The sequence below is a fragment of the Narcine bancroftii genome, chromosome 2 (assembly GCF_036971445.1).
Source record: "Narcine bancroftii isolate sNarBan1 chromosome 2, sNarBan1.hap1, whole genome shotgun sequence".
Classification (NCBI taxonomy): domain Eukaryota; kingdom Metazoa; phylum Chordata; class Chondrichthyes; order Torpediniformes; family Narcinidae; genus Narcine; species Narcine bancroftii.
In genome coordinates, this window is record NC_091470.1 from 197,313,700 (window position 1) to 197,337,622 (window position 23,923).

The window sequence follows — 23,923 nt, forward strand, 5'->3', positions numbered from 1 at the left end:
TTAACACTAATAGGAAGGATAAACTGTATTAAAATGAACATTTTCCCTATTTCAGGCATTGCCAATACACTTGACAGAGAAATTCTTCAAGGAGTTAAAGAAAATAATAAGGAAATTTTTATGGAAAGGGGGGAAACTGAGGATAGCACTAGATAAATTAACAGAATGGTATAAACAAGGAGGCTTACAACTGCCAAACTTTAAAAATTATTATAGAGCCGCACAATTAAGATACCTATCAGATTTTTATCAAACAAGGGAAAAGCCAGATTGGACTAGATTAGAATTAGATAAAATAGGGGAAAATATACCTGAACACATATTATATAAATGGGATGAAAAATTGGTACAACATAGAAGTTCTCCAATATTACATCATCTACTCAATATTTGGAAAAAGATTCATGTAGAAAGGAATAAAACAAATTATCAATTACCAAAACTAATATTGACGCAAAATAAGTTACTCCCTTTTACAATAGATAACCTTTCCTTTAGAGAATGGGAGAAAAAAGGGATCAAAAGAATAGAAAATTGTTTTTCAGGAAATAGATTATTATCCTTTGAACAAATGAAAGATAAATACAATATAACTCAAGATACAGTGCTGGCATATTACCAATTGAGATCCTACTTGAAGGACAAATTAGGAAGCAGTCTGAGTTTACCAGAGGGAAGTAACTTTGAATATGTGATTACAGATACAATGATAATCAAAAGATTTATAACAAATATGTATATTAAACTGCAAGAAAAGGAGAATGAAGAAACAAATGGTAAAACTAAACAAAAATGTGAACAAGATTTAAATATAAAGATAAAGAAGGAAACATGGGAGAAGTTATGTTCTGGAACGATGAGAAGTACAATCAATACGAGGTTACGTATGATACAATATAACTGGATACACAGGCTATACATTACACCTCAAAAGTTAAATAAATGGGGCCCAACAGTATCTGATAGATGTTTTCGATGTAAAAAAGAAATGGGAACAACAATTCATGCAATATGGACATGTGAGAAAGTAGAAAAATTTTGGGAAGATCTAAACCAAATATTAAATAAAATTACAGAAAACAATATACCAAAGAATCCAGAGATCTTCCTCCTAAGTATCATAAAAAACAAAGAATTTGGAATTGATTTGGATGGTGCACAAAAAAGATTTGTTAAGATAGCTCTAGCCGTAGCAAAAAAATGTATTATGTCAACCTGGAAATTGGAAGAGAATTTGAAAATACAACAATGGTATATAGAAATGAATAAATGTATTCTATTAGTAAAAATAACATATAGTTTAAGAAATAATATTGAAATATTTGAACAAATATGGGAGCCTTACATGAAACACAATAGAGAAAACCTACCGGGGACATTCACTACCTAAATTAACAAAAGGAGAAGGAAATGAAAAGAATTGACTCAGTGGAATTTCTTGTTTATTTTTATTGAATGACAACATTGTTTGACTAGTTTAATGTATCCTAGATTTTGTACTTTAAATGGACGGGGGGGGGGTGGAGGTAGGGAGGGTGGGATGGGAGGAGGGAGGGGGGGGGAAGAAAATGGCACTGTATATATTTGAAAAGGAAAAAGTATGTATCAAGGTTAATGTGGTTTATGGTGTGAAAAATAAAAAATTTAAAAAATTTAAACCAGAAAAAAGAACATTGAAAACCTGCAATAATAATGGAATTACAAACTAATGGATATGTTCAGCAGACCAGTCAGTGGCTGAGAAGAGAGAAATGGGGTCAACCTCCCGATCACAGTGCCATCTGATGAGTGGATGAAACCTCCCCTCCCTGCCCCAGCTGAGAAGTGGTTACCTTGTAGACGTCGTGGGAGCCAATGATGGCATCAAACAGGGTGTAGAGGTCGTTGAGGAGGTCCACCACCTCAATGGGGTCGCTCATCGCAGAGATGGTGGTGAATCCGACGATGTCGCTGAAATAGATGGTGACCTGCTCAAAGTGCTCAGGCTCCACCGGGTCTCCGGTCTTCAGGGCTTGGGCCACAGAGCTGATGGTGGGAAAAGAGAAAATGGCCTTCAGGACTGAAATTCATGGCACAGGCCAGAAGGGCCAAATGGCCTGTTTCTGTACTGCAATGCTCTACATGTCTCTCCCTCTCTCCTAATCTTCAGTCTCCTTTCCTCCTGCTCCCCCACTCCCTTCACTCTAAATTCAGAGAGCTACCCCATCCCCCCAGCTTTATCTTCTGCCCTCCCAGCTGTATTCACCTCTTAACTGTTGGCCTGTGCTCCTCCCCTGCCCCTTCCTCCCTCCTCCCCATGCCCTTCCTACCTCCTCACTTTCTCCTCCTCCTCCTCCTCCTCCCCATGCCCCTTCCTCCCTCCTCACCCTCCTCCCTCCTCCTCCTCCCCATGCCCCTTCCTCCCCATTCCCCTTCCTCCCTCCTCCCCATGCCCCTTCCACCCTCCTCCCCATGCCCCTTCCACCCTCCTCCCCATGCCCCTTCCTCCCTCCTCCCCATGCCCCTTCCTCCCTCCTCCCCATGCCCCTTCCTCCCTCCTCCCCATGCCCCTTCCTCCCTCCTCCCCATGCCCCTTCCTCCCTCCTCCCCATGCCCCTTCCTCCCTCCTCCCCATGCCCCTTCCTCCCTCCTCCCCATGCCCCTTCCTCCCTCCTCCCCATGCCCCTTCCTCCCTCCTCCCCTGCCCCTTCCTCCCTCGCCCCTTCTCCCCTGCCCCTTCCCCCCTCCTCCCCATGCCCTTCCTACCTCCTCACTTCCTTCTCCTCCTCCCCATGCCCCTTCCTCCCTCCTCACCCTCCTCCCTCCCTCCTCCCCATGCCCCTTCCTCCCTCCTCCCCATGCCCCTTCCTCCTCCCCATGCCCCTTCCTCCCTCCCCATGCCCCTTCCTCCCTCCTCCCCATGCCCCTTCCTCCCTCCTCCCCATGCCCCTTCCTCCCTCCTCCCCTGCCCCTTCCTCCCTCGCCCCTTCTCCCCTGCCCCTTCCTCCCTCCTCCCCATGCCCTTCCTACCTCCTCACTTCCTTCTCCTCCTCCCCATGCCCCTTCCTCCCTCCTCACCCTCCTCCCTCCCTCCTCCCCATGCCCCTTCCTCCCTCACCCCTTCCCTCCTCCCCTGCCCCTTCCTCCCTCCTCCCCTGCCCCCTCCTCCCTTCTCCCCTGCCCCCTTTCTCCTTCCTCCCTGCCGCTTCCTCCCTCCTCCCTGCCGCTTCCTCCCTCCTCCCTGCCGCTTCCTCCCTCCTCCCTGCCGCTTCCTCCCTCCTCCCTGCCGCTTCCTCCCTCTTCCTCCCTCCTCCCTGCCGCTTCCTCCCTCCTCTCTGCCACTTCCTCCCTCCTCTCTGCTGCTTCCTCCCTTCTCTCCTTCTCCTCCTCCCCTGCCCCCTTCCTCCCTCCTGCCTCCTTCCTCTCCTCCTCCCTTCTCCCCATTCCCCTTCCTCCCTCATCTCCTCCTCCCCCTGGCTCTTCCTCCCTCCTCTCCTCCCCCACCTTTTTAATTTAGGAGCCTGCCTGCTTTTTGCTCACACCTTGACGACAGGCCCAGGCTTGAAACGCTGGTTATATATCCCTTTGCTTCCTGTGGATGCTGGATGACCTGCTGAGTTTCTCCAGCATGTTTGTGTATGGTGCTACCACTCCAGTGTCTGCACACTTTTCTGTTTAACCTCATGTTCGACTCAGTCCGAAGATTCAAGAGAAGTATGGAGGTATTTAAAATTATGATGGATCTAGACAGAGTAAATGTAGGTCGGCTTTTTCCACTGTGGGTGGGTGAGATACAAACCAGAGGAGATGGGTGAAGGGTGGAAGAGTTTAGGGGAAATATAACTAAGAACCCCTTCACACAGAGTGAAGGGGTTATGTATGGCCTGGTCAGTGGGACCAGGCAAAACAAAATAAAATGGTTCAACACAGATGAGAAGGGCTAAAGGGCCTGTTTCTGTGCTGTAATGTTCTATGTGAAGCCATGGTCACAGTCAATGCTTCCCCTGGACCGTCACCACACACAGAGCGTGTTTGCCCTGGGCAATTGTTGACCATTTAGTTCCCCCCCCCCCGCTCTCCCCAGAATGTGGGAGGAGGGAGTGGTAGTCTTGGAATGTTGTTGGGGAGATTGGTGAGAAGCTGTGCTCCTCCCACGAGTAGCTGTGGTCATGCTGCCAGCTCCCGCTCCTGGAAGAGGGTTTCGAAGCACCCTGACCTCACCTTCCTCACCCCCAGAGGCTCGACATTAGACATAGAGGGCTGAGCACCAAGCATAGTCCTTCCAGGTGCTGGCTGTTACAGCGGCAAGCTAGCAAAAAGCGGTAGATGAGGGGGGCGGCGCAGGAAACTCACGGAGGCAGCATCTGCGTCAGGAGCCGGTCGGTCTTCTGCTTCTCCATTTCCAGCTCCTCGGTCCTCTCCCGAATCAGGTCCTCCAGATTGCTGGAGTACTGTTCCAACATCCGGAGCATGGAGTCGATAATGTTGGTCTTCTTTCCCCTGTTAATGTTCTTGAACTGAAGGTGGTGGAAGGGGAGTGGTGGTATGGGGAGGGGAAGGGGAAGGGAGGCAAGTGAGATCATGTTGATGGGACTACTAGTATCACTAGTGGGGTGCGGACGGGACTACTAGTATCACTAGGGGGGTGCGGACCACACCAGGTGACACCATCAGAGGGGGTGACACCAAAAAGTCGGTCCATAAAATGTTTGTGCAGCGTTTCCGAAGAAATCTATTATTTTTAATAAAAATATTCCTGTCGTTCGTTATAGCAACAAAAACATTTTTCGTCAGCCCAGCTGACATGTATCAATAGACCTACAAGGCTAAAATGATGCTCATGTACTTTTTGAACCTTCTACTGCACTCCGGTCAGAGCTGTCGTTATGACCTGATGACAACAACGCTTCAAATCACATGGACCCATCAGCAAGCACTGTTGTTTTTGTTGCTGCTGATGTTTTTGTAGTCACTGCTTCTGTCAAATTTTCTAGTGTTTCCGCTACAATATTGTGGTCTGTGAGTATAAGTTCATAATAAGTATTTGTGAACGGATATCAATAACATTTTTGAGAATGAAGTCATATAATAATGCAATTTAAATTTTGCTGGTTGTTTATCTCACTACTATTATGGGAATTACAAGTAACTTTAGTACAAAAAAATTACTAAGGATTATGTATGGTCTGGTATGGGAAGAGGTCAGCAGGTTGATTGGTCACTTGGGTGTAATTGGGGTGGCACGGGCTCATTAGCCAGAAGGGCCTGTTACTGTGCCGCATGTCTAAATTTAAATTAGGTAAGCCTCAGAGTTGGCTCGGAGGAGGCGCGTCGATTTCAGCTGGACGGGGCGAGTGTACGATTCGCGGAGGAACAGCAGGAGGGATGACCTGGTCGAAGATCTGCTCAAAAGTGGGTCTCCTGTCGGGCTGCTCACTCCAGCACTGCCTCATGATCTGGATGCACTTCATGGGGGCTTGGTCTGCCGAAACTGAGGGCCGGCACAAAGGCGGGGGCTTCTGCACCATCCTCACGATATCTGGAAGGAGAAGGGAATGTCCCAGGTGAAGATCCTCCTCTGGAAAGCATTGCGGTTCAACCTCAACCCCCCCCACTCCCCCCAACTGGACAGCTTCGAGCCAGCACACCTTTCCCCAAGCAATGTTGCTGCCTATCCCACAGGAGCAGAATTGGGTCATTCAGCCCATCAAGCCTGTCCCACCAATTGAATCAAAGCCAAAGTATGTTTTTTTTCCCTCTTAACCCCATTCTCCTGACTTCTCCCCATAACCTCTGACCATCCCAGTGGTCAAGCTGAAGAAAGGTATGTACTGTGTTTATGTTTGCAGCCTTTCTTTGCCTACCTGATTGCATTGATCTACAAAAACAGCATTCAATGGAACCGAGGATGATTGGCATTGTGGCCAGGAGGAGACGGGCATGTCGTGCATCTGTGGAGCGTGAGGGGTTGCGCCCCTCTCTTCACTCACCTGAAGGGGCTGCTTGAATTCCAGCTCCATTTCAGCCCCGCCCTCCTGATCTATGGCTATCTGGTACGTTTGGAGGTCGTCACTGGGATTGGCCTCACAGGGATGAGGCAACGGGTGGTTGAGGGTTCGGGGCAAGCTGACTGCCTGCCCTCTTTCAGGGTTACGTTTGGGCCCGTGTGTTGTCAGAGTGGGAGCATGCGATGTCCGAGTTCCAGGAATGATGGGCCCCTTAGGGGATCACATCGGAGGTGATAACAATGGGATTTTAATTTGAAAATGTAAATTGTATGTCACAGAGGTCAATACCGCATCTCACAAATTTACATATGGATTTTAGTAAGGCATTTGACAGGACCCCCTTGGGAGACTCGATCAGAAAGTCATGAGGCACGGGATCAGTGGAACCTTGGCTGTGTGAATAAAAAATATTGGCTTGCATATAGAACGCAGATAGTAGTATTGGACAGAAAGTATCCTGCCTGGAGGTTGATGACTAGTGGAGAGGCCACAAGAATCTGTTCTGGGATCCCCGCTCTTTGTCATTTTTATAAATGACTTGGATAAAGAGCCTGAAGGATGGGTCAGTAAGTTTGTGGATGATATGAAGGTTGGAGGACCTGTGGTTGTAGGTTACAGCAGGATAAGAGTGCAGAGTTGGGCAGAAAAGTGGCAGATAAATTTTAATCCGGATAAGGGTGAGGTGATGGATTTTGGAAGGACAAACCAGAAGGCCGAATACAGGGTCGGTTACTTAAGCGTGTGGATGAACAGAAACATTGGGGTTCAAATTCATACATCCCTCCATGTCGCCGTGCAGGTTGATAGGATAGTTAAGAAGCCCTATGGGATGCTGGGCTTCATTAATAGGGGGATTGAGTTCAGGAGTAGAGAGGTCATGATGCAACTCTACAAATCTCTGGTAAGAACAAACACAGTATTGCGTTCAGTTCTAATCACCTCATTACAGGAAGGATGTGGAAGCTGTGGAGAGGGTGCAGAGGAGATTTACCAGGATATTGCCTGGATTGGGAAATAAGTCTCATGAGGCAAGGTTAACAGAGCTGGGACTTTTCTCTTTGGAGTGTGACAGAGTATTTAGAGGTGATTTGGAAGGATTATTAGAGCAGGTTGCACACAAACATTTTAAAACACAATATTTGCAGGCCTTTTGCAGAGTGCTTTTTGCAAAAAGAGCATGCAGTGGAGAGGCATGTGATTTTTTTCAGGCAGACAGAACATTTTTGTTTCACACCCTCCCTCTCTGAGAGCAGAGAGAAAGGAGAAAGAAATCAGTTCCACAAGAACAAAGCTGGCAAACTTTTGGAAGACTGCCTGGTCAAAGGAGAAAACCGGCTGTCTGAAAGATGACCTGAAAGAAGGAGGATTATCTGGAGAACCCTGAAGGGGGAAAGTTTCGTCAGAAAGACTGGTTAAACAGGAATCAGGTGCAAATGTCCTGGAACAAAAAGGAATCTCTCTCTGAAGACCAACAAGAACCCTCTTGAGTGGTAACCATTTGCCTGTTAAGGACCAAAGACTGGTGAACTTTGTTAATGGTAACTTCTGTGCACAGTACAAGAATTGCCTGCAACCAGTAAGATTGGACTGTGATCCAAAAAACTTTTCTAATCTTAAATACACATTACACACACCTGCGCTTAGTATTAGAGGGGGGATTAATTAGGTTAGGTAGGTTAAGTAATAAGTTAAAGTTTAATTCTGTCTTCTTGTTCAAATATAATTAAAAACTACTTTTGTTTTTTTTAAAATTTTTTATTTTTCACACCATAAAACACAATAGCCATGGTATACACTTTTTCTTTTCCACACATTTACAGTGACTTTTTCTCCCTCCCCCCTCCCTCCTCCCAAGCCACCCCCCCATCCCCCCCCCTCTCATCCATTTTAGTTATACAATCTAGGTTGCATTAATTCAGTTAGACAATGTTGTCATTCAACAAAAATACACCAGAAATTCTACTGAGTCCATTCTTTTCTTTTCTTCTCCTTCCATCAACTTAGGTAATGTTTGTTCCCGGTAGGTTTTCGCTATTGTATTTAATGTAAGGCTCCCATACTTGTTCGAATATTTCAATATTATTTCTTAAACTATATGTTATTTTTTCTAATGGAATACATTTATTCATTTCTATATACCATTGTTGTATTTTCAAATTATCTTCCAATTTCCAGGTTGATATAATACATTTTTTTGCTACAGCTAGGGCTATCTTAACAAATCTTTTTTGTGCATCCTCCAAGTCAATTCCAAATTCTTTATTTTTTATGTTACTTAGGAGAAAGATCTCTGGATTCTTTGGTATATTGTTTTCTGTTATTTTATTTAATATCTGATTGAGATCATCCCAAAATTTTTCTACTCTCTCACATGTCCAGATTGCATGAATTGTTGTTCCCCTTTCTTTTTTACATCGAAAACATCTATCAGATACTGTTGGGTCCCATTTATTTAACTTTTGCGGTGTAATGTATAGTCTGTGTAACCAATTATATTGTATCATACGCAGCCTCGTATTTATTGTATTTCTCATCGTTCCAGAGCATAACTTCTCCCATGTTTCCTTTTTTATCTTTATATTTAAATCTTGTTCCCATTTTTGTTTAGTTTTACCATTTGTTTCCTCATTTTCCTTTTCTTGCAGTTTAATATACATATTTTTTATAAATCTTTTGATTAACATTGTATCTGTAATCACATATTCAAGGTTACTTCCCTCTGGTAAACTCAAGTTGCTTCCTAATTTATCTTTCAAGTAGGATCTCAGTTGGTAATATGCCAGCGCTGTATCTCCCGTTATATTGTACTTATCTCTCATTTGTTCAAAGGATAAGAATCTACTTCCTGAAAAACAATTTTCTATTCTTTTAATCCCTTTTTTTTCCCATTTTCTAAAGGCAAGGTTGTCTATTGTAAAAGGGAGTAGCTTATTTTGCGTCAATATTAGTTTTGGTATTTGGTAATTTATTTTATTTCTTTCTACATGAATCTTCTTCCATATATTGAGGAGATGGTGTAATACTGGAGAAGTTCTATGTTGTACCAATTTTTCGTCCCATTTATATAATATGAGTTCAGGTATCTTTTCCCCTATTTTATCTAATTCTAGTCTCGTCCAGTCTGGTTTTTCCCTTGTTTGATAAAAATCTGATAGGTACCTTAATTGTGCGGCTCTATAATAATTTTTGAAGTTTGGCAATTGTAAGCCTCCTTGTTTATACCATTCTGTTAATTTGTCTAGTGCTATCCTCGGTTTCCCCCCTCTCCATAAAAATCTCCTTATTATTTTCTTTAACTCTTTGAAGAATTTTTCTGTCAGTTGTATTGGCAATGCCTGAAATAAGTATAGTATCCTTGGAAAAATGTTCATTTTAATACAGTTTATCCTTCCTATCAGTGTTAGTGGTAGCTCTTTCCAATGCTCTAAATCGTCCTGTAATTTTTTCATTAGTGGATTGTAATTGAGTTTATATAATTGGCCTAGATTTTTGTTTATTTGCACACCTAGGTATCTTATTGCCTGCGTTTGCCATCTGAATGGGGATTCCTCCTTAAATTTTGAGAAATCCGCGTTATTCATAGGCATTGCTTCACTTTTATTTACGTTTATCTTGTATCCCGACACTTCTCCATATTCCTTCAATTTCTTATATAGTTCTTTTATTGATAGTTCTGGTTCTGTTAAGTACACTATCACATCATCCGCAAACAGACTGATTTTATATTCCCTGTCTTTTATTTTTATTCCTTTTATATTATTATCTATTCTTATCGATTCTGCTAGTGGTTCTATAGCTAGCGCAAACAATAATGGTGATAGTGGGCATCCCTGCCGCGTTGACCTGCTTAAGTTAAATTGCTTTGATACATGTCCATTTACTGTCACTTTCGCTAACGGTCCCTTATATAATGCTTTAATCCAATTAATATACTTCTCCGGTAAACTGAATTTTTGCAATACTTTGAACAAGTAATTCCATTCTACTCTGTCGAAGGCCTTCTCTGCGTCTGAAGCAACTGCTACTGCCGGTGCTTTATTTCCTTCTACTGCATGAATTAAGTTAATAAATTTACAAATATTGTCTGTTGTGCGTCTTTTTTTGATAAATCCAGTTTGGTCTAAATTTACCATTTTCGGTACCTGTTCTGCTAATCTGTTCGCTAATAGTTTAGCTATTATCTTATAATCTGTGTTTAGCAGAGATATTGGTCTATATGACGCTGGTGAGAGTGGATCTTTCCCTTGTTTTAGTATCACTGTAATTATTGCTGTTTTACATGAATCTGGTAAGTTTTGTGTCTCATCAATCTGGTTGATTACATCCAGGAGGGGCGGTATTATTAGGTCTTTAAATGTTTTGTAGAATTCTATTGGGAGTCCATCCTCTCCTGGTGTCTTATTATTTGGTAAATTTTTTATTATCTCTTGTATTTCTACTGTTCCAAATGGTTCTGTTAATTTATTTTGTTCCTCTATTTGTAGTTTTGGTAGTTCAATTTTAGTCAAAAATTCATCTATTTTCCCTTCTTTCCCTTCGTTTTCGGTTCGGTATAATTGTTCATAGAATTCTCTGAAGTTTTCCTTAATTTCTTTTGGATTATATGTAATTTGTTTGTCTTTTTTCCTTGTTGCCAATACCATTTTCTTAGTTTGCTCTGTCTTAAGCTGCCATGCTAGGATTTTGTGTGTTTTTTCCCCTAGTTCATAATATTTCTGTTTTGTCTTCATTATATTCTTCTCCACCTTATATGTTTGTAATGTTTCATATTTTATTTTTTTATCCGCCAATTCTCTTCTTTTGGTTGTATCTTCCTTTATTGCTAATTTTTTTTCTATGTTTATTATTTCCCTTTCCAACTGCTCTGTTTCCTGATTATAGTCCTTCTTCATCTTGGTTGCATAACTTATTATTTGCCCTCTAATGAATGCTTTCATTGCGTCTGTAAGGTAAAACATCATGAGATGGGAATGTGTAGGGAGTTACCCTGTACAGGGCAGTAACAAGAAGGGGAGGTGTCCTTGTACTCCTGTTAGGTAAAACATCATGAGATGGGACCGGAGAAGGAGTCACCCAGTACTAAGGAGTAACAGAATGCATCCTTGTACTTACAAGATAAGAGAGACATTGATGGATTGAGAGGCAGGAAGCTAGCAGGGAAAGGATAGCAACAGTTTTAGTCATTGGACAAGTAATGATATGATGATGTTCTAAGCATGTATCCAAGGGTATAAAAAATCACCATTTTGCTGATAACGGCAGAATGCATTCTCCGACTAACTTTGTTAGTCGCAAGTGTTACAATCCGGTAATAAAGAACAAAGAACCCTGATTTCGACTCAGCCTGGTGTTTGTCTCACTCATTCATGAACAAAGCAGACCTAACAATTTGGTGACCCCGACGTGATGGGTGAGTGAACACTGGACGACGGTTTCTGTTTTTTCTGACAATCATCTCAGCCGGCTGATAAAAAGGTCCAGAGAAGCCTGTTTTAACAAAATTCTCTTTTTTTTAAAAATCTTTATGATTGTCAGTAAGAACTGGAGATCGGACAAATTAGACGACCACAATTGAAGGTCGCATGCCAGGATTGTAACACGTAAGTGATTACAGACAAGATAAAAGTCCTTAAGGTGTTTGAATGACATTTATTAAGTGCTTCGCAAGAAACTACTAGAGTTTAAAAGTCTTTATTGTGTCGTTGCAAAGTCCAATAGAGTGAGAAGGTGGTCTATAAACAATTGAGGACCTGAGTTTTCTGCCCTAAACTGGTTATTAAGAGGAGAAATCTCCCACGTGAAGATTGGGCTTTGAAAGAAAACAAAGGTTCAGGCTTATTGGCCTCAATTGTATCTGAGAGACTGACTTATAAATGTCCGGTAGGTATGATAATGTCTGTACACTTGAGAAGTTAAGAATTTATTTCCCCAATTCGCCGTGGTGGAATACCACAGCAGACACTAGAGACCTTGAGACAACAAAAAAAGTACTCAGGGACGCCTGCCTGGTGAACAAGAACGACGACAGAAGGCTGCGACAGCTGTGTCCGGATCAGGTAGGAGATATTAATGAAAAAGTTGACAAACTCCTAAGAGACACCCAGTTTATTCGAAATACTTTTGATAAGTTAAATGAGGGTATTCCCAACATCACCAAGGAGATAAAGTTACGTAAATTCATAGATTGGTACAGGGAAACAGGACAAAAGTATAGCCCAAATATTTGGTTTTCTAGTTGTAATTTAACTTTCAGACCCCTTTGGGAAAACAGAGAGTGGAAAACGAGCAATCAGAGTATACAGGACAGTCTGAAGTCAATTGGAGGACAAGACTTAGAGACTGTTCTTTTAAAAGATATTAGTCATCCAGCTTGCAAGGAGACATTTTTAAAAGCAATTTTCGTTGACATAGATCCCCTAAACGGACAAGAACCTAAATTAAAACAGGCATTAGAAAGCGGTCCCGCAGCTATGGCTGTACAGTTGCCTGCTAAGACTTTTGACCAAGTTATTAAGGAAATTAATCAGGAATTAGAGGAGCGAAATACCAGTAATGCGGCATTGGAAAAACAAAAAATGCTCCGAAAATGTGTAGACCGCTGGAGGAAGAGGGGTTGGTTACCCGGGGGCACTGAGATGTTCCTGACAGGTGAGGGAAACAAAAATTTTAAAACGTAGAGGCTTAGATAAGCTGGAAGAAACAAAACACAGAAGGGAAAGGAAAAGTGCCTGTTTCCAGTTTCCAGCCACGAAGTGTCCGGGTTTGCTCTCTCCCTCCCTCCTTTCACCCTCCCCCCTCTCTCTTCTCTCCCCCCCTCTCTCTTCTCTCCCCCTCTCTCTCTTCTCCCCCCCCTCCTCTCTCACCCACTCCCCCTCCCAATCCCAATCTGTGGTGGTGCTGCCCTGAAATCCCCAGGTTGGGCAGGGCAGAGAAATACAATTTGGTTTTAATTTTGTGCCCACAATTCCAGCTCCGCATCAAATGGGATCCTGTTTTATCCTCTCTCCCTCCCTCTTTCCCGCACCCCCACCATTGCGGGATCAGGGCAGACATTGTGGGCTGACGTGTAGCTCACTCGAGGTGGGAGGGAAGGAAGGAGTGATAGTTCCCAGTGGTGGGAGACCCAATCTGATCCAGACCAGTGATCACAGGATGAGAACCTTTTAAAACCTTTGAAACGAAAGTGTTAATCTGAAGACTTTTCTCCCAGTGGGGCCAGTGCAAGGCATTTTCTCTCTCTATCTCTTGTGCTCTGTGTATCTGCCTCTCTATCTCTTTCTCTCGCTATGCTCTCTCTCTCTCTCTCTCTCTGGCACCCCAGATGGGACACTGGAGTCACGTCCCTTATATTCAGATATTGAGACACTGGGGTGTGACAAGAACCACGGGAATAGGGATACATCAGACGAGGTACAGGCCCCTTTAATAAAAATAGAAGGGGGAGTAATAGATGTAGAGACCCCTCTGGAGTCCAAGAAAATAGAAAAGGAGTTAGAGATACAGAAATGGAACATGAAAAAGGTTCAGGATAACATTAAAAACTTAAACAGAGATATTAATGTGCTGGGGCAGATCAGTGAGGATCAAAAAGATTTAATGGTAGGTGTATTGAAGGAAGTGGAAAAGATAACTACAACACTGTCAGGAGAAATTAAAGCTGAAGGAATGGTAATAGGAGTAAAGGACGAAAAGTGTAGTACAGAAGAGGAAACGAGATACGATCCACCATGGGAGGAAAGTAGAAGGAAAAGACTCGGGAGGGAGAAAAATAGACATGCCTACCTGGACATAGTTAGGACAAAAGAGAAAGATGTGAAACAACTAAACTATGGCCGAAAAGATTATCTTAGAGATGAACGTGACCAATATACCTTTGACCCTGAGACATTGGAAGCTGATAGGGACAGTGACAGTGACGAAGAAGAGTCAGAACAAGGTGGGATAAATAAATGCATTACAAGAGTAAAGAAGGAGCAGAAATCCCCAAAATTGAGATATCAATGCCCATTACTGATCACGGGACGGGGAACTCAAAAATATGTACCCTGGTCACGAATGGACTTAGAGAGTTTAATGAAAAAACTACCTCCGTTGAGTAATGGGGCTAGTCCATGGATTTCTTGTTTTGAGCGAGAAACCTGCCAAGAACAATTAGCACTCACAGATGTCAGAACTATCATGATAAAATTAAAGGCAGAAGGGGCCCTGAAGCAAATAGAGAAAATTGTAAGAAGCAGTAAATTGGGGGATGAAATAGAATTTAACCCACTTCGGAATAAATTTTGGGAAGCACTTAGAGAAACATTTCCTACACCCTATAGTTTGGATGCCTTGGTAACCCTTCAACTAAAGGAAGGAGAGACTGCACATGAGTATTTCACTCGAGCATGGGACTTATGGGAAACAGGGACTGGAGAAAGACCCGACCACAGCCCCTTAGGAAGGGCTCACTTTCGTAATGGGATAATAAACGGACTACCTGCTACGGTTCAAGCAAAATTAAGGGACATTGTGGGATTAGAGACAATGTCAGAGGATTTGTGGAAAAGACACCTGACACATGCAATCAAACGACATCGTCAATCAGAGCATGCTAAGTCAGAAAGTGCGTCCCAGAAGGAGGTGGACAAGACAACCGATAAATTGGTGAGAGCCATAGAACATATAGGGGTTAAATTAGCGGCCCAACAGATAGTCCCACAGGTCATGGGGCCAGTGATAAATCCGGGACCCCAAGTAAGAAATGGTTGGGAAAGACAGCTAGGTACAATGTATAGAGGGGAACATGCAGTATGCTGGTACTGCCAAAATCCTGGACACTACCAGCGGAACTGTCCGGAGGCTGGGAGAGCAAGGGGAAAAAGATTACCCTCTATTAGAGGCTATCGGGGAAGAGGAGGAAACTTAAGAGGACAAGCAAGGGGTAGGGATGGACACATTGATGGGCCCCAGAGAATCGGGGGGTGGCAGAGTGATCAACAAGTCCAGGCACCTCAGTGTAATGACTATATTGAGGAAGGTGCTGAATTTGATTATTGAAGGTGCCCAGGAGAATCAAAAATCACGCCTCCCTGGGAGCCACCAAAAATTTGGGGGACGGTAAATGGAGAAAAAATTGAATTTATGGTTGACACAGGGGCAGCAGTTACGACAGTGATTAAAAAACCCCCAGGGAGCACATTTTCGGGCAAAACATTATCTACAATAGGATTCTCCGGGATAAGGGAAACACAGCCCTATACAGATAACATCGACATGACATTTGGACGACAAAGGGTTAAAACGCCTGTCCTGGTTGTGCCAAGTTGCCCCATTAATTTATTAGCAAGGGACATTCTTACCAAACTAGGAATAACCATACAATGTTCTGAGAAGGGCCTTCGGTTAACATACCCAGGGGATACAATAAGAAGGGGAGGACAGTTTATAGTAATGACCCCATCTAACGCTTCAGAAGACTCTGTGGAGGTTAGTATTTTCTGGAGTCGGCTACTGTATGATGAACCAGGCCCAGGGCTGATTAAACAGTTTTTTGAGTGGAGGGCCAGTATTCCTCGGTATGGGGATTACCATTATCCACTAGATCCTATGCATGTTACATTAAACTACACCATCCACCCGGACCAGGAATATGAGGAGAGGTGGGACTCTCTAAAAGAAGGGAAGACAGAAACGATACATTGTCCATTTATCTTTGTAGGTAAGGAGGGAATAGCTGCTATGGTTGTCATGACAGAAGAACAAATGGAGTGGTTCTGCTTAGGAGTAGAAAGTGTGCCTCATGTGACCTTGGGTATTGCCAAAGATCATCACGCTCGACAGCTGGGTCCGATGGTAAAGGAAGCGATAGGGTGTGAATACAGGCAGACAGAAATCCCGGGATATTCCACCTCGGAGGGAGGAAAATTTGTCAGACTGAATATTGAAGCATGGGACCAGGTTGTGAATGAGAAAGTAGAAAGAGACCGAGCCATAGAAGGAGAAAATATTGATCACAGAGACTCAGACAAATATCTTTCTAATCTGAGTCCACATATATGGACAACGGGGCCCTATGATGTGGGAGTAATAAAAGGAGAGGTATTTCTAGAATTGGCCAACCCCGGGCAGAAACCAATATGGAGAAAACAATACCGCTTGTCGCCCAGTCAGGAGGAGGGTATTAAAGGAACGATAGAAGGGTTAATGGAGTCAGGGGTTTTAAGGGCGGCACCTGACAGTATGTGGAACACGCCCATCATGCCTGTTCCCAAACAGGGTAGAAAAGACTGGAGGATGGTACACGACCTCCGGGAGATTAACTTGGCTACCAAGACTATCGGGAGACCAGTCCCAGACCCATATGTAGCACTTAGGGCTCTGAGTCCGGAGCACGAATACTATACTGTCATTGATCTGGCAAACGCATTCTTCTGCTTGAAATTAGCTGAGGAATGCCAAGACTGGTTCACTTTCACTTACCAAGCACATCGGTACACATACACTAGATTACCTCAGGGTTATAAGGACAGTCCAGGACTGTTCAATCAGGCCCTTAGCGAAATCCTAATGAAATTAAAGCTCCCGGAAGATGTTACACTGATTCAGTATGTAGACGACCTACTATTAGCAGGGAAAACGCCACATGGGTGCCTGACAGGGCAGCCAAACAGGTTACTGGTTATCATGAACATATACAGGGGATGATTTTGAGGTCCCATAACAAAAAAAATGAATCTGAAACTAAGGAGACTTGTAGCAGATTGAATGACTACACAGATGAGTTTTGTGGAGGAAGAGTGCTGTACAACTGGCTCCCCGCTAACTGGGATGGTCGGTGTGCTCTAGTAACCCTTAATGCGCCAGTGCTGATTGTCAAAAGGCAGGAGGGAGACGAGGATTCCCTAGAATTGCGCCACACAGAGTTGGCTGTGGAGAAAAAGGAGGAGTGTTGGACTCTTGGGGCCGGGAGGAAGGAACCCTGATGGGGTATGGATTGATGCCATTGGCCAAGCCCGGAATATTCCGGACGAATTTAAATTAGCCGATGAGATTGCAGCTGGGTTTGAAAGCTTTCCTGTTTTTAGTGCAATTTTTCCCATCACTGTAAATAAAAATGTTAATAGGATCAACCTTATTCACTATAATGTCCAGCGCCTTGCAAATTTGACCAGGGACGTTGTTGAGGCAATACATCAACAACTGTCAGAAACTTCCCTTATGACACTTCAGAATAGGATAGCGATTGATATGGTCCTGGCAGAGAAAGGTGGAGTGTGTGCTATGTTTGGAGATCTATGCTGCACTTCTATCTCTAATAACACAGGGCCAGATGGATCACTCACTAAGGGGTTAACGAAACTTAGGGCATTGGCGAAAGAATTAAAAGCCCAGTCTGGAGTCTCCAATCCTGTTTTATCCTGATTACAGGGAGTGTTTGGGAGATGGAGCACATTGTTAGGACAACTTTTGCTGGGTTTGTTCATTTCTGTATCAATTTTTATCACTTGTGGCTGTTGTTGTATTCCATGCATTCGAACGCTGGTCACGAGGACCATAGAGAAAGCCTTTGCTGACCGTGATGAACTGCCTCCGAAATATCAAGCTGTGCAGGCTGTGGAGCAAGACTATCTCACATTACAGGAGACGGAGAAAGTTGCTGAGATCGATCTGGAGTCTGAAGGGGAATGTGATGGGAAGGAGGGATTGTGAATTAGATTGTTACACATATAATTTTAACCTTGCTTGTAACCCAAATATTATAACATTGATTGTAACACAAACATTATTAATCAGATTGTAGACCATATGTTAACTTGGGTATTTACTAATGTACGGGGGGTTAGCTAGTTTTTTGCTTGGGGGCAAATGGGATGAAACTTGTAAACGGGCAATGGGATCGGGGTGACGGATGGGGGGTGTACGCAAAGGAGGGTTGGGGGAGCCCTCGCCCACCAGCCGAACTACCCTGTGAACAGAACCCGTATAGAGCTTGGCAATAATAGGCGAACTAATGTAACGCGGTGGTAGCATAGTCAGGGCGAGATTGTCCTCTAAAGAGGACAAAGGAGGGATTGTAAGGTAAAACATCATGAGATGGGAATGTGTAGGGAGTTACCCTGTACAGGGCAGTAACAAGAAGGGGAGGTGTCCTTGTACTCCTGTTAGGTAAAACATCATGAGATGGGACCAGAGAAGGAGTCACCCAGTACTAAGGAGTAACAGAATGCATCCTTGTACTTACAAGATAAGAGAGACATTGATGGATTGAGAGGCAGGAAGCTAGCAGGGAAAGGATAGCAACAGTTTTAGTCATTGGACAAGTAATGATATGATGATGTTCTAAGCATGTATCCAAGGGTATAAAAAATCACCATTTTGCTGATAACGGCAGAATGCATTCTCCGACTAACTTTGTTAGTCGCAAGTGTTACAATCCGGTAATAAAGAACAAAGAACCCTGATTTCGACTCAGCCTGGTGTTTGTCTCACTCATTCATGAACAAAGCAGACCTAACACGTCCCATAGTATAAACTTATCTTCCACTGATTCCGTATTTACTTCAAAGTACATTTTTAATTGTTTTTCAATAAATTCTCTAAAATCCTGTCTTTTAAGTAGCATGGGGTTTAATCTCCATCTATACATTCTTGGAGGGATGTCTTCTAGCTCTATTGCCAATAACAGGGGTGAGTGGTCCGATAATAGTCTAGCTTTATATTCCGTTTTCCTAACTCTCCCTTGTATGTGGGCTGATAACAGGAATAGGTCTATCCTTGAGTATGTTTTATGTCTAGTCGAGTAGTATGAGTATTCCTTTTCTTTTGGGTTTTGTTTCCTCCATATGTCCACAAGTTTCATTTCTTGCATTGATTTAATTATAAATTTGGTTACTTTGTTCTTCCTGTTAATTTTTTTCCCCGTTTTATCCATATTTGGATCCAAATTCAGATTGAAATCCCCTCCTATTAGTATGTTCCCTTGCGTATTAGCTACCTTCAAAAAGATATCTTGCATAAACTTTTGATCTTCTTCGTTAGGTGAATATATATTAAGTAGATTCCAAAGCTCTGAATATATCTGACATTTTATCATAACATATCTCCCTGCTGGATCTATTATTTCCTCTTCTATTTTAAATGGCACATTTTTGCTAATTAATATAGCCACTCCTCTTGCTTTTGAATTATACGATGCTGCTGTTACATGTCCTACCCAATCTCTCTTTAATTTCTTGTGCTCCAATTCAGTTAAGTGTGTTTCTTGGACAAATGCTATATCTATTTTTTCCTTTTTCAGTAAATTTAGTAGTTTCTTCCTTTTAATTTGGTTATGTATTCCATTAATATTTAGAGTCATATAGTTCAGCGTAGCCATTTTATATTTTGTTTATCTTCTCTTTCCGTTTTTCCATCATTACCTTTCCTCCTTTTCCATTTCTGTTTTCTTATTTTCAACTCTTTACCAGACAACATTCCTACAACATCCAACATTTTCCTTATTCTCCTATTTCTATCTTCTTTATCCCCAATCTCCCCTTCCCCTCCTGAGTTGCCCTTTATCCCTTGTCGGACAACCACATCTCCCCTCTCCATTTGGATTTGCGAATCCACTCGCAAGCGTTAACTGATTTTGCAGTGACCGCTCTTTTCCCCCACCCAGCCCCCCCCAGAAAAGATTTCGTTTTTTATATGTCACAAAGGTCACTCTTTTAGTTCCCTCCTTATTCTCTCTATTCCATTACCTTCCCTTATTAATTCTTGTCTATACTCTCTATGTTTTCCTCTAATTACAGATACTTTCACATATGCCCATTGTCTCTATTCACTCTTATACCTCTTTACCTGCATACATATCAATCGTGGTCATTTTTACCCTCCTTACCCGTCTTCATCCCTCAGTCTATTTTTGTCTTTACCCACATACATATCAATCGTGATAATTTTTGCTCTCATTACCCGTCTTCATCCCTCAGTCTATTTTTGTAATTGTTCTGCAAATTTTCGTGCTTCTTCTGGATCCGAGAATAGTCTGTTTTGTTGTCCTGGAATAAATATTTTCAATACCGCAGGATGCTCCAGTGTAAATTTATATCCTTTCTTCCATAAAATCGCTTTTGCTGCATTGAACTCTTTTCTCTTCTTTAGGAGTTCAAAGCTTATATCTGGATAAATGAAGATTTTTTGCCCTTTATACTCCAGTGGTTTGTTGCCCTCTCTTACTTTTTCCATTGTCTTCTCCAGTACCTTTTCTCTTGTAGTATATCTTAGGAATTTTACTACAATAGATCTTGGTTTTTGTTGTGGTTGTGGTTTAGGGGCCAATGCTCTATGTGCCCTTTCTATTTCCATTTCTTGCTGTAGTTCTGGACATCCTAGGGCCTTAGGGATCCATTCTTTTATAAACTCCCTCATATTCTTGCCTTCTACATCTTCCTTAAGGCCCACTATCTTTATGTTATTTCTTCTGTTATAATTTTCCATTATATCTATTTTTTGGGCTAGTAATTCTTGTGTCTCTTTAGTTTTTTTATTAGATTCCTCCAATTTCTTTTTTAAGTCTTCTACCTCCATTTCTGCTGCTATTGCCCGTTCTTCCATCTTGTCCATTTTTTTCCCCATTTCTGTTAAGGTCATATCCATTTTATTTATTTTCTTTTCTGTGTTGTTTATTCTTCTTCTTAAATCATTGAATTCCTGTGTTTGCCATTCTTTAAATGACTCCATGTATCCTCTAACAAGAGCAAGTACCTCCTTTACCTTGCCTTTCTTTTCTTCTTCTATTTCCCTGTACTCTTCCTCTTCCTCTTCTTCTTCCTCTAGGTTGACCATCTGTTGTTTCTTTGCTGCCCTTTCCTCCTCTTCTTTCTTGTTTCCATTGTCTTCTGTGGTCTCTTCTTGCTGCAGGTGTTCTGCAGCTGTCGTTGCCGGCTGTGGAGATCGACTCCCCAGCTGGTCCCCCCTCCCGTCGGTGTGTTTTTTTTCATGCGCGGTTGCGCACTTTTACTCGGCTCTGTGAGCCATTGTTGTAGTTCTCTTTCTACCGACCTGAGGTAGTGGGGTCTTCTCTCCACAGCGGGCCTCTTCGGACAGGTAAGGCCTTCACCTTTTTCCTCCGTTGTCTTCTCTTCCTCTCTTCTTTCCGTTGATTTTGATTTTTCTCCTTTTGTCTCCATCTTCTTTCCACCTTTATACTCACTTTTCTTTAACTTGTATTTCTGTGCCTTTGTATTTTCTCTTGTTTTTCCCGACTTTTCTGGAGAGGGCTGGAGTTCACCGTCCGGCCACTACTCCATCACGTGACTCCTATCAAAAACTACTTTTGTTTAAGTAACTCTGTGTTGTGGTACATATCTATTACTGCTGGTTTTTGGGGGTCCTCTGTACTTCGTAACAGGAGCAAAGAAGGATGAGAGGAGTCCTGATAGAGGTTGACAAGATTAAGAGAGACATAGACGGGGACGTCTGGCACCTGTTTCCCAGGGCAGGATCAGCAAACACCAAAGGACGTGCATACAAAGAGAAGGGAGGGAAGTTTAGGGGAGATATCAGAGACGGTTTTTTTTTTAATCCAGAGAGTTATGGGTGCCTGGAATGCTTTGACAGGAATGGTGGTGGAGGCTGATGTTACTAACATCTTAAGAGACTCCTAGAGAGGACCATGGATAGAAAGAAAATAGAGGGTTATGGGTTAGGAATATATTGGTTTTTTTTAGTAGGACAACATCAAGGGCTGAAGGGCCTGTGCTGTGCTGTAGTGTTCTATATTTGAGGTTTGTTGTTGTTTGAAATACATTTTGTATCAACAAGGGGTTGTGGGAAACAGCTCAGAGAAAGGCAAGGTTGGCCCTCTTGAAGGTCAGAGTGGTCATGAATTTTTTTTTGCATCTGTGTTTACTCGGGAGAGTAAGAGGAGAAGCAAAACACCGGTGATGTCTTGGAAACCTTGACAGAGGTGGTGCACTTTAGGAAGACGAGCTAGGGTCGGACTTGCATGGGAAATGGTTGGGTGTCTGGGAGTAAAGAAGATAATTCCTTTAAAGTGGCTTCAGGTCGATAGGGCCAAAGTAGCAAGTTGGAATGTTGTGTGTGCCATTGGCGAGGTTAAATCTGGAGTATTGTGTGCAGATTTTATCACCTAACTATAGGACGGATTGAAAGAGGGCAGAGAAAATTTACTATGGGGGCACGGTTGGCAAAACTCTGTTACAGCTTTGACCGGGGTTCGAATCCCGCGCTGTCTGTAAGGGATTCGTATGTTTTCCCCATGGGCTCCAGTTTCCTCCCGGAGGAGGAAGAGTCCCCATGCGAGCCCACCTACCGCTAGGGGTCAGGCCAGACGCGGAGTACGGCGGGCCTCTCACAATCAGTTCCTGCATGATGACGGAGAAACTGTAGATGTCTCCGCGGAAGGTGCCTTTACTTTCCAGGGCGACATCTCGGAGAAGTTCCGGAGCAGTCCAGAGGCGGTCTGAGAGAGACAGGAGGGAGAGTCGATCAAGGAACAACCAAACCTGGGCACCTCATTACAGGGGTTATGTCATAGACCAGCAACAATAGAAATTCTCCAAGAAACGTTTATTTTAAAACAATTTTTTATTAATAATTACTAATTTAACATCTTACTTAAATCTAAACTAACTCCAACTATGCGCAAATATACATGTGTGCGTGCGCATGTGTGTATTATCCAAACCATTACAGATTAGGCACAATTCTGGAAAGCCAATTCAAAGTTCAGACTTAGAAATCCAGAACTTTTAAACTATTGTTCAGAAGTAATTACAAAGTAGGTGAGACACTGTGTGATCAGACTGCTCAAAACTCACAAATCCTTGTTGAGTTGCTTTCAGAGAAATGTTCTTTCATACGAATGATGGTCACAATTCCCCTGTTCCTTGTGTAGGGGAAATATCCACAATGGTTCCAAACAAACCCAGACAATGGTTAGATGAAATGACCATCAGAATGGTCACAATCCTATGAAGCAAGCCTCCTGCTTCTTTTACCCAGATATGGGTCAATCAAAATTACCATTACAGTGGTTCACTGTTTTCCCTGACAAAGAGAACCAGCGAAAGCGTCCATTTCACAGAGCTATTCCAACCCTGTGTTTTTGGATCACTTGCTTGATCAATACTGATTTTCAGTTTCAATGCACCAAAACATGACTCATGATCACATGTATCAAGACCCACCTGTTTTTTACCTTGGATAAACAATCCATTGTTCTGGTTCTGAATTCACCAGATCACATGAAAAAGGAACTGAAGTAAGCCATTCAGCCCATCGAGTCTGCTCCGCAACTCCATCCTGAGCTAAACTGTTCTCATATCTAGTTCAAAGTTTTAGCCCTTTCCCCATATTTCTCAATATCCTGACTAATTAGATACCTATCAATCTCCCCCAACAATCCAGCCTCCACAGCTGTACATGGCAACGAATTCCACAAATCCACGACCCTCTGGCGAAAGAAATTTCTCCTTATCCCTGTTTTAAATGGTTACCTTCTAATTCGAAGACTGTGCCCTCTTGTCCTTGATTCACCCACCAAGGGAAACATCCTATTTACATCTATTCTGTCCAATCTTTCCTTTCAGCCTTCAAGATGTTTCTATGAGATCCGCTCTCATTCTTCTCTACTCCAATGAGCTGATAAATGCTCCTCACATGTTAGCCCTTGCATTCCTGGAATTATCCTGGTAAATCTTCTTTGTACTCTCTCCATCATCATTCCATCCTTTTTAAGATGAGGGGCCCAAAACTGCACACAGTACTCCAAATAAGATCTCACTAGAGCCCCATAGAGCTTCATCAGCACCCCTTATATACAATTCCCCTTGAAACCAATATAGCATTTGTTTTTGTGACAGAGTATATAGAATATAAATGTTTTTGGAAGATAACTTGGGAAAGGTTTGTTAGAGTAGGTCACATGTAAAGACTTTAAAATAGAT

The 23,923-nt window shown here is 42.7% G+C and overlaps 1 protein-coding gene across 3 annotated transcripts in view; it reads right to left on the bottom strand.

Moving 5' to 3' along the window:
- The window catches only part of LOC138754928 (retinal guanylyl cyclase 1-like), a 92,066-nt gene that overhangs the window by 42,369 nt on the left and 25,774 nt on the right, over positions 1 to 23,923 (bottom strand). For 2 of the 3 annotated variants that reach the window (XR_011351960.1, XM_069919954.1), the window contains 4 exons: positions 22,288 to 22,437; positions 5,370 to 5,518; positions 4,333 to 4,496; positions 1,833 to 2,025 (listed from right to left, as the gene is read on the bottom strand). Coding sequence is in view for 1 of the 3 variants with exons in the window: in XM_069919954.1 (XP_069776055.1) it covers positions 1,833 to 2,025; positions 4,333 to 4,496; positions 5,370 to 5,518; positions 22,288 to 22,437 (656 nt within the window). In the remaining 2 variants the exon portion in view is untranslated. Of the gene's footprint in view, positions 1 to 1,832; positions 2,026 to 3,521; positions 3,723 to 4,332; positions 4,497 to 5,369; positions 5,519 to 22,287; positions 22,438 to 23,923 lie in introns of all 3 variants that reach the window. The other variant, XR_011351959.1, reaches the window with a different exon arrangement.